General features: G+C 38.1%; 1 protein-coding gene across 1 annotated transcript; it reads right to left on the bottom strand.

The window, feature by feature from the left end:
- Positions 1-3,384: 3,384 nt before the first annotated feature.
- LOC128366801 (fibrinogen- and Ig-binding protein-like) lies at positions 3,385-11,491 on the bottom strand. Its single transcript, XM_053327569.1, has 14 exons — positions 11,486-11,491; positions 8,993-9,194; positions 8,872-8,909; positions 8,660-8,705; positions 7,990-8,031; positions 7,200-7,262; positions 6,872-6,913; positions 6,082-6,144; positions 5,754-5,795; positions 5,607-5,669; positions 5,421-5,483; positions 5,107-5,235; positions 4,206-4,314; positions 3,385-3,394 (listed from the first exon to the last, which is right to left on the bottom strand). Exons 1-14 carry the CDS (start codon positions 11,489-11,491, stop codon positions 3,385-3,387), a joined length of 918 nt encoding a protein of 305 aa, XP_053183544.1.
- Between the last annotated feature and the right edge of the window lie 5 nt (positions 11,492-11,496).

The following is an 11,496-nucleotide window of genomic DNA, read 5'->3' as shown; positions in this document are numbered from 1 at the left end:
TCAAATATTTCTCATGTAACAACATACTTACATATTTTACACATCAGTTGTGTTGTGATGTTACAGTAATGTGTCATCTGTTATGACTCAGTTGGAGGTGAGAAACATGAAATGTGTTCAGCACTGAATGACACAGTTAAATCAGTGCTTTGCAGACAGAAGCTGCCAGTGTGGAACTCAAACTGCTCCTCTCTGCAGGCTCTTCTAACACACTCCAGGATTTGGAGCACACTGAATGTTTGATTAAGTAAGAGCTTTTAAACAAATCCAAATCTGTCTGTAATACTCAGGTCTGTCACTTGTTTTTCCTCCTTTCTTGTTTTTCTGCTCCTAAAGGAGACAGAGTTGATGTGTTTCTGCTGTAATGAGAAAATAAAATTGTTTCACATTTGTGTACAGTCTAAACTATGCCTGTCCATTTATCACATTACATTAGAGAGATGTGTACATTAGAACATTTACTTCAGGATCCTTCCTGTGTATGTTTTTAGGGTTTGAAAGCCTAGTGAGTCATGACCTTAAACTAGTCAAACTGAAGAAAAACAAGATAAGTGTTTCATCACTGTTGGTGTATGTAGAGCTGTGATGGTTTGGAAAACCTTTCCAAATATTTAGCACAGGGAACGTTTGTGTCCAACTGACTAATGGGGGCTACCATTATTTTTAAAATCAGCCATTGAGATGCGAAGGTTGTTAGAAAAAGTGTCTGATAACATTATGGAGAGGACCATAGAGAAAAATAAGACCCTTTTCTTTCTCTTTCTCTAAATCAGATCTGTTTGTTTTTTGCATCAAGTCTTGTTCAAGGAGAAGTCTGGCAGCCATGACAGAGTTACACACAATAACAAACAGACCCAATGAAGAGAAAGGTAAAGAAAAAGCTTTTACTTCTCAGTATGGTGTTTTCCATAATGTTGTCAGACAGTTTTAATCAGTTTTAATAACAATCTGAGCCTGTCAGTAGAAAAACAAGCACTTTCAGTGGAGTAAATTAATGAGGCCCTGTCCAGTTACATTGAGCCTATTTCGCACCTGCCACCTGCCCACTGAAAGACTCTCCATCAAAATGTACCCGCTTCCACAGGGAACTGTGCTCTCCCCTCACACCCTCTACACTGCTGACTTCAAATACAACTCTGAGTCATGCCACATGCACAAGTTTTCTGATGACACTGCATAGTGGGGTGTATTAGAGATGGACAGGAGGGTGAGTATAGGAGCCTGGTGGAGGACTTTCACATTCAATAATGGACAATGACCGCCACCCCCTGCACATCACATTAACTGGACAGAGAAGTATGTTCATCTATCTGTCCAGTTTTGTTTCTGTTGCTCTCTGTCACTTCCTAAAATCCAAACTTTATCCACTGCCATTCACTTTGCAAAAAATAGCAGTGATAATAGTCTGACAGTAGGATGGAAAGGTGGCTCTTATTATTTATTTGTACATGTGCATATAGGATAATGGCAGGCTGTTTACACGCTGTAACAGAGAGAAATGTAAGCCCAAAAACTACTCAGTAAGTGATGTGTCTCAGTGGCACCTCTCTCTCTTTCTCTGCCCTGCGCGCGCACACACACACAAACACACAAACACACAAACACACACACACACACACACACACACACACACACACACACACACACAGGTTGAATGATTGCAGCACTGTGTCTTACAGCCCTGTGTGCGCTAATGGAGCAGCAGCACCCTCTGTTGGTGACAGCAGAGAAGAAAAAGCTTACAGCAACTGGAAAGTGCTGTGGGACGCACCGTTCCCGGAGGCTCCTGTGTTGCCAACAGCCCTGCCTCCGCCAGACCGGCCTCAGGTCCAGTACCAGCACATCCATCACGAGGCTGGAAAGAGACGTGGTGAGAAGCGGAGGTAAGTTGTCATAAGCACTTTCGCCTGTTGGCTGTGGAAAGCAAATAGCACACACGTCATATCAATACTGATCACATATGTATTTTATATTTCCAGATTATTTGTTGATGAGCCAGAGCCTGTGACTCCCGCGAACCGGCCCGTTCAGCCCACTGCGTTGTCGTTCTCCACCCGGCCGAAGCCTGCTGCGCCCACCCACCTCCAGCCGAGGCCTCCTGCTGCGCCCACCCACCTCCAGCCGTCCTGCTGCGTCCACCTATGGCCCACCCCCTTTGTCGCCAGCACCCATACTGCTGGTCCTCCCCGCACAGCCACAGGTCCCCTCCGTCCTGTTTCGTGGGCCATTCTGCAGCCAGAACTTTGTCCCTCCTGCACCAACAGTGAAGGCATTCATGCCTAACAAGTCCTCACGGCCATGTGGGGTTTGCCACGTGCCAAACTGTGGTGGACAGCGGAAGAGGTACCCCCCTTCCAAGGACAAAGTGGCTGGAAGCATGCAGAAAATATGTTCCTACTGTCCATCCACTAGGAAGTCTACCACCTCTGGCTTCGACAATGTGGTGTATGACAACTTTGAACACTTTAAGAGTGTCGTGGATGCGGAGTTGATTTTCAAATAGCTCAGGTCATACTTATTTCAAAACTGTTACTGTGTGTACGATGAGGAGGAACTTGTGTATTTCTCTTTTTGGTGTTTTTTCGGCCTGATTCACTAAGATCCCAAATAAAGAATATTAAATCACGTACACAGTGCAATAGATTGTGTGTCTAGTTTGTGTGCGTTTTGCAGGTGATCTACTAAGAATAACTGTGTAAATGAAAACAGGTGCAATAGGTACAGACAGCAGTATTTAAATGGGTTTTGTGTCTTAATGGAGAGTTTAGACGAGCAGAAAGCTGCTAGAGCAAAATGAAATGTGTTCAGGTTCTAGTGGAAGAGGTTAACTAATATATTGAGTTATAATAAAAACTAATATTACCAGAAAAACCCACATATGGGAGATTATTAGTGACAACGTCAATGTTGATAGTAAAACCAAAAATATGCTACTTTTGTACATGCAAACCTTTAGTAAATCAGGACCTTTGTGTACTACTATTTGTATTACTATGAGTTAATGTGATGGTGATAATATTTATGATAGTGACAATGGTGGCAATGTGGTGATGATGATGATGATGATGATGATGGTAAAAATAATAATGATGATAATAGTGGTAATAATGATGATAAAGATATAATACTAAGACTAGATAATAATAGTCAAAATAATAATGGTGATATAGACGGTAATGATAGTGATGATAATATTAATGATAATATATTTCGATATACTTCACAGGAACACAGGTACTGAATTAGAGGTAGGAATTAAATAAGTGTAAGTATAAGTGCTTCTTTTTTCAGGCACAGTTACTGCCAGAAGAATGTCATTGTTTGCTTCTTTTATTTGTTTCATTCTTGGTTGATTTTCTTTTTTCCTTTTGGAATTGAAATTGTTCATTTACATCTGAAATAAACATGAACATAACATAACATAACATAACATTCAGCCATCCAAAGTATTCAAGTGAAGTAGATATCTTTTTACTGACAAAGTCACTCCTCATGTTGTTATATTTCCAATGAGCTCAACAGCTAAACACTGTCCGAGAAAAGACTGTAAATGTGTCAGATATCACTTGATTTTGGTCCTTCATCACTTTCATCAAAAGCACATTTGAAGAAGATATTTTATTAGCCAGCATGAAAAGGAGGAATGATTTCAGTGAAGGAAACCTCTTTCAGTCTTCATATAAGCACCTGACTGCTGTTTTAAAACAGACATGAAACATTGTGAACCCGTCCTTTAATGCTGAATCATCATCAGATCATCATTTGAACTAATGAGTTGATAAATGGGATTTCAGTGTGTGATCTTTTTGTGTGTATGTGTTGGTTTTCCCAGACTCAGGTTTAAATATCCCCAAATTAAAGTCAGAGACAAGCACTTTAACCTCATTCATTCTTTTATTTCATATGTAGTTTGTTGCAGAGCAAAGTCAACACAGCTACAATGTGCATCCTTTCATATACACATGAATACTGTATGACTTGTTCATACACTATGACAAACATTTGGGGGTAAATCAATTCTCATGTTTGAGTCTCACAGTGGAAAAAGCAGAAATCCATTAAAGGTAGTATAATCACTACTATCATCGTATACACTTTTGCCAGTAGGTAAAACCAAGTAGACCACATCCCCCTTTTCCAGCTGAAGAACCAGTGAATTAGAAACACTTTCTGAGATATTTGTACTGTAATTATGACTGTCCAACACTCTCTTGTCATTGTGATAGAGAAGAACATCCCTCCATACGTTACTCCGGATATCCAGTGTAGTGAATGAGAAGTAGTAGGCTCCTCTGACTGGGGCTGTGAAGAGACCTGCAACAGAGGAGAAAATCAGTGAAGCTTTTTCCTGCTGTTGAACTTCCTCTTCTCTAAGTTCAGTACGCTGTTGCTTCTCAATACTTTGGTCAGGCTGCTCTAAGTGGGTTTGTCTAATCTGAAGGAATAGTTGTTCAGTGCTCTTGCTTTGTTAACATCACATTACTCAGAGACTGTATAGTCTGTACAAGTTTGAGAGCTCTCAGTGACACATTCAGTGAGTCAGTTTGCATCCCATAAGGTTTATAGAAAGTGATATAACAGAGAGATATAAGTGAGCACCTTAAAACAGAGCAAAAGCCTCTCAAAGCCTTTGCAGAAAAAATCATTATCTTGTCTTTTGTAAACTCTGTAAATGTCTGTGCAAAGGTTTTGAAAAGGTTTCACAAAACTGCATAAACGACAAACTCACTTCATCATGAGAAACTGATCAGTCACCAAATGAAATGTAATTACATAACACAAAATCACACACATGACTCAATGCTGGCAAAGAACCAACGGCCTGGCTCAAACCCTCTGAGAGGACACAGAGAAACTCCATTAAAAGTGTTATGATGTACTGTAAAAGGTCAAATGGGTGAAATCATAAAAGGGCCAATTCAAAGAGAAATGTCTCCTCCTCAAAAAGTGTATAGCTGGAGCCATAGTGGAGAAAAAAAGTCATTAGAAAAGATGGAGTGAAAGCTGTAACAATGAATACATATTAAACCATCTAACAAACAAATTAAAATGAGTTCATTACATTATAATAGTTCATTTGTGTGTGTAGCAGAAAGAGGTGAGTACCTGTAGTTGGACTGTAGGCCTGACCAAGGTTGGTGAAGACTTTACTGAACTTAAGTGTGATGTCAGTATTGAAGGGTCCAATTAGTCCGCTGTCACTGAGACCAAGTGAGAACGCCACCTTTGGTTGGTCTGTGTGGATGTGAGAAGATTCACATAGAGTATTGTATGTATTGTGGCTTCATAGAAACTGATGTTACTCTGATCCTGTTGCATTATGACTGTTTGAACGGAGCATGGAGCTTGTGTGAGACGGCAGTACAAGCAGGCTGATTACTGGATGAAGTTACTCTTTAATAATGATATAATCAGTTTACCTGCATTGTATCTCTTGAGCTCCTCCACCTCGTTTTCACTGATTTTCAATCTGGCCATCATATCTGTGAACACATTCAACATTTTTATTTCATAGGAGATAATCTACATAACTGTGTAGTTAATAAACTAGCAGCTGTGTACTTTGCAGCTTACTGTTGTTCTTGATAATGATATAATCAGTTTACCTGCACTCTGTATCTTGAGCTCCTGCGCCTCGTTTTCACTGGCAGTCATTCTGGCTTCCAACACTGTCAACACATTTAACATTAATATTATTGTGAAGTTTATGGTCAGCAGGTTTCAAGTTCAACATGATCACTATGGAGACTGACCTTTGTTCTTATCTTCAAATGATGTTACTCTGTCTAGAAGATCTGCAATAGAAGGCAAAATTCATAATCAGATGAATAATTGTTCAGCAGGCAGTGTTTTTTTTTTTTTTTTTTTTACATTTTATTGATTGTTGCAGTTTACCTGTGTTCTCCATCTTGAGCTCCTCCATCACATGTTCAGTGATTTTCAATCTGGCCATCATATCTGTGAACACATTCAACATTTTTATTTTAAAGGAGATAATCTACATAACTGTGTAGTTAATAAACTAGCAGCTGTGTACTCTGCAGTTTACCGTTGTTCATAATAATGATATAATCAGTTTACCTGCACTCTCTATCTTGAGCTCCTCCACCTCGTTTTCACTGGCGTTCATTCTGGCCTCCAACACTGTCAACACATTTAACATTCATATTATTGTGAAGTATGTTTATGGTTAGCAGGTTTCAAGTTGTTAACATGATCACTATGGAGACTGACCTTTGTTTTTCTCTTTAGAAGGCAAAATTAATAATCAAATATATAATTAATAGGGATGTCAGCGTTAACATGTTAATCGCGATTAGATTAATGCAATCCATAACGTGTTTTTTTTTAATCGCATTTTAATTTTGTAAGCCTTTTTGTCCCTTCTACTCACCCATAGATGGCTCCTCTAGCTGTAGCGCTATGCTTTGAAGTGGCCTCCTGCAGTAAACCTACCGCGGTGATGGAAAGTAAGAGAGCTACTGGACTTTTGAGAAGGTTCAGTTGACAAGTCAAAAGTAAAATGCAACCTGTGTCAAACGGAGTTTAACTACCACCGGAGTACGTCGAGTTTGAGTTAGCACCTCCACGCTAAACACCCAGGTGCAGCCAAGCGAGCCTCAGCTCCACCAAAGGACCATTTTGGAGTGTGGGAGTCACAGCAGAGCCGTGATTGATTCCCAGTTAAGACACTCTGGTAAGAAATGCTTTACATCATGGGCTTAAAACTGCCTTCAAATGTAAAATAACAGGATTTTAAACAGTTCATTCTGGCCTCCAACACTGTCAACACATTTAACATTCATATTATTGTGAAGTATGTTTATGATCAGCAGGTTTCAAGTTCAACATGATCACTATGGAGACTGACATTTGTTCTTATCTTCAAATGATGTTACTCTGTCTAGAAGATCTGCAATAGAAGGCAAAATTCATAATCAGATGAATAATTGTTCAGCAGGCAGTGTTTTTTTTTTTTTTTTTTTTACATTTTATTGATTGTTGCAGTTTACCTGTGTTCTCCATCTTGAGCTCCTCCATCACATGTTCAGTGATTTTCAATCTGGCCATCATATCTGTGAACACATTCAACATTTTTATTTTAAAGGAGATAATCTACATAACTGTGTAGTTAATAAACTAGCAGCTGTGTACTCTGCAGTTTACCGTTGTTCATAATAATGATATAATCAGTTTACCTGCACTCTCTATCTTGAGCTCCTCCACCTCGTTTTCACTGGCGTTCATTCTGGCCTCCAACACTGTCAACACATTTAACATTCATATTATTGTGAAGTATGTTTATGGTTAGCAGGTTTCAAGTTGTTAACATGATCACTATGGAGACTGACCTTTGTTTTTCTCTTTAGAAGGCAAAATTAATAATCAAATATATAATTAATAGGGATGTCAGCGTTAACATGTTAATCGCGATTAGATTAATGCAATCCATAACGTGTTTTTTTTTAATCGCATTTTAATTTTGTAAGCCTTTTTGTCCCTTCTACTCACCCATAGATGGCTCCTCTAGCTGTAGCGCTATGCTTTGAAGTGGCCTCCTGCAGTAAACCTACCGCGGTGATGGAAAGTAAGAGAGCTACTGGACTTTTGAGAAGGTTCAGTTGACAAGTCAAAAGTAAAATGCAACCTGTGTCAAACGGAGTTTAACTACCACCGGAGTACGTCGAGTTTGAGTTAGCACCTCCACGCTAAACACCCAGGTGCAGCCAAGCGAGCCTCAGCTCCACCAAAGGACCATTTTGGAGTGTGGGAGTCACAGCAGAGCCGTGATTGATTCCCAGTTAAGACACTCTGGTAAGAAATGCTTTACATCATGGGCTTAAAACTGCCTTCAAATGTAAAATAACAGGATTTTAAACAGTTCATTCTGGCCTCCAACACTGTCAACACATTTAACATTCATATTATTGTGAAGTATGTTTATGATCAGCAGGTTTCAAGTTCAACATGATCACTATGGAGACTGACATTTGTTCTTATCTTCAAATGATGTTACTCTGTCTAGAAGATCTGCAATAGAAGGCAAAATTCATAATCAGATGAATAATTGTTCAGCAGGCAGTGTTTTTTTTTTTTTTTTTTACATTTTATTAATTGTTGCAGTTTACCTGTGTTCTCCCTCTTGAGCTCCTCCATCACATGTTCACTGATTTTCAATCTGGCCATCATATCTGTGAACACATTCAACATTTTTATTTTAAAGGAGATAATACATAACTGTGTAGCTAATAAACTAGCAGCTGTGTACTCTGCAGCTTACTGCTGTTCTTAATAATGATATAATCAGTTATATAATACCTGCACTCTCTATCTTGAGCTTCACCATCTCATTTTCACTGGCGTTCATTCTGGCCTCCAACACAGTCAACATTTTTATTTTTAAAAGAGATAATCTACATAACTAGAACTTGGGTGAAATCTTAAAAGAACAGTTTACTGCTGTTCTTAATAATGATATAATCAGTTTACCTGTCAACATATTATTGTGAAGTATGTTTATGCAGGTTTCAAGTTGTCAACATGATCACTATGGAGGCTGACCTTTGTTCTGATCTTCTCTTATCTTTAGAAGGTACAATTCATTATCAGATTAATAAAAAAGAAACGTTTTTACATGTTATTGATTGTCGTAGCTTACCTGTGTTCTCTCTCTGGAGCTCTTTGACCACATTTTCCAAAACTGCGAATATATTTAAAGTTTTTCAGTTAAAGCTTTATTTTGAATCTTAGATATGAATATCAATAAACATCTTAAATAAGTTGTCATTTAATTCTTGAGTTTGACAAGAAAAATATCCAAAAACATAAATTAATTTTATATTGTTGTATAAAATATAAATATCTATCTGCATTCTTGTATTCACTGGCTGTCAGTCTGGCCTGTATGGCTGGAATAAAAGCAGTAAATTACTCCTAAAAGTAATGTCTATGTGAACATTGCATGAATGTGTTGATCACTGTGTGAATGAACCTGTATTCTCCTGCTCCAGCTTCTCCATCTTGCTCTTGCTGTTCCTCAGCTCCACACTGTGTTCGATGGCCATGTCTCTCAGCTCCTTCAGCTCAGCCCAGATGTCAGGGGTGATGTTGGTCTGATCATTGGTTGATTTGACACCCAGGATCTTAGACTGAATCTGAGTGATGTCATTCCCTGTCACCCCTCCACTCTCACCCTGAGCCCTCGTCCAGTACAGACAGAGCAGGAACACCAGAAAAGCTGCAGCACGCCTCATTGTGAAATATCACCTCTTTAGACAGCAAGATGCAGTCTGACACCACTCGTTCAGTTCCCGTCTTTATATCCACGTAAAACAGGTCACTGAACTGCTGTATGAGAATTAAACAGCTGTCTTTGATAACGAATGCAAAAATAACACCAAAGATCCTTCAACACTGAACTAAAAGTAAACAACAAGTTAAAATGATGTTCTTTCAAAACCATTGGTTGTGAAAGTTTGTTGAGTAAAGAGGTGATAAAAACAAAGTCAGTCTTTTATTTTTCATAAGTATGCATGTGTTTGTTTTTCAAGAGAGACTCTGCTGCTGTGTTACTGTAGGAGTTTGTGTTTAACTCTTACATACTGTTCATTTTCTGATTCACATTCATAAATTCATGGAATTAATAAATGCTTGGTCAAAACATTCACCATCACTATTTTATAGTCTAGGAGAATCTTAGAGTATCTTAGATATAAAATGATGGATGGCTGAGAATGTTCTACAGCCCAACAGGACAAATCTGAAATTTAGGTCATTGGCACTGAAGTCCAGAGAAAGAATCTCAATGAAATGAAACAGCAGACACTGATACTGAACCCACGTCAACAGGTGAAAAACTTAGGAGTCATCTAATGCACCCTTTTATTACCTGCAGAATGGACTACTGTTATGCTCTGCTTTCTGCTCTCCCAAAAAACTATCCAGCTCAGTTACAGTTCATTCAGAACTCAGCCACCCGTGTGCTGAAGAAGACCAGAAAGAGAGCTCACATTACACCAATTTTAAAGTCTCTACACTGGCTACCTGTTTGCTTCAGAACTGGTTTTAAAATGGAGACAAATCCCTCTATCTTCTTAAGTTTTAAGGAGGTATAAATTGGTAATATATTTAATTTCAGAGGTTTAACTGCTGGACAGAAGATGTCTTCTACTAAATTTTAAAGTCTATTCAGTGTTCGTGCACTGCAGGCTTAAAGTTTCCACAATACTGGACCAGGATTGGCTTCTAAACTTGTTGTGATGTCACAAATCCTGCTCATAGCTTATCTCAATATCTGTGTGAATGCGTGCATACAAACTAAAATGTTATTTACATAGTGCAACCAATTTAAATTGTATATTATTAGCAATATATCCATAATCAAAATGTCTGTTAAAAAACAAGAGCTCGACGCACCAGGATCGGTTTTCTAGATGACAATGTATGTTTATTTTAAAACAACCAGTAATCCTAGGTTATGCCTAACAATAAGCAAAACCAGGATAAATCACACAACTGAATGACCTGAATGCATTAACATTGAAACTCCATTTTTGTTTGTTTAAAAACAACTAGGCTATCAAATTAAAGTTTTTTACAGACAAAAGCATTTTTGACTAGCACATTAGATGCCTGCATGGCAACAGGAGTCACATAAACCAGCGTGTATGCCTAACAGACTACAGCAATAAGTGCGTTAAAAACACATGAAGATACTGAAAATGGAATGTAATAATCACAACTTTCGATATATATCTACAAAGTGATTTTTTCCCCCTGTTCCTCAGGAACTCACACACACTCAACTCAATCCCCTACAATGAACACATGAACACAATATATTTCTGACATCCTTATTAAATAGTGTAAAAGAGTCTCCGAAAGTGTCCTCCCCATAAGACTAATGTTAAGATTTTTCTGTAGGGAAGTTTTCAATAATTTAGTTTAATTTATTGCACACTACCATCACTACAGTCAAATAACAACCACAAAAGTTGTCAATCAAGGAAAGACACAAAAAGCACAGGACTTTGATTTTTCACAAAGATATACATCAGAAGAAACCCTCAAACTAACATTATTATAAGTGATAGAGAGGTTGGAGTATTTAGATTTTAGATTTACCCACTGACTTCCAGTGAATATAGTCTGAAATTTCATGAGGATGTTGCAGTAATTTGACAAATTTCAGCTACACTGGCTTTAGCCCTTAGCTATGATAGCTACAATGTGGTACAAATCTACTTATTGCCAGAAATATTAAAAAGTATGTAAAAGTACTACTGACCCTGAAGCATACAGTCTTTTTATACATTGAAAAGCAAGGCAGCAAAATAAAATACAAAAGTTACACCAAGAGATTAATATTAACTAATGACAGAGACGTAGTAGATGGTCTATTTCCTTCAAATAATGGTAATAAATTATAAACACACCACATGAAAATGTGAAATCATATGCTAGAATTGTAGTGAACATTACGTACATTCATCCCTG

This window comes from Scomber japonicus, chromosome 2 (assembly GCF_027409825.1).
Source record: "Scomber japonicus isolate fScoJap1 chromosome 2, fScoJap1.pri, whole genome shotgun sequence".
Taxonomy (NCBI): Eukaryota; Metazoa; Chordata; class Actinopteri; order Scombriformes; family Scombridae; genus Scomber; species Scomber japonicus.
The sequence above is the reverse complement of the archived record's forward strand: the minus strand, read 5'-3'. Positions and strand labels throughout refer to the sequence as shown.

Excerpts from the sequence above, each read along its gene's own strand:
- LOC128366801 (XM_053327569.1), bottom strand. Across the intron at positions 5,670-5,753 it reads ATTTGAAGATAAGAACAAAG|TGTTGGAAGCCAGAATGACT; the intron begins GTCAGTCTCCAT and ends ATGTGTTGACAG. Across the intron at positions 4,315-5,106 it reads GGCCTACAGTCCAACTACAG|GTCTCTTCACAGCCCCAGTC; the intron begins GTACTCACCTCT and ends CCTCTGTTGCAG.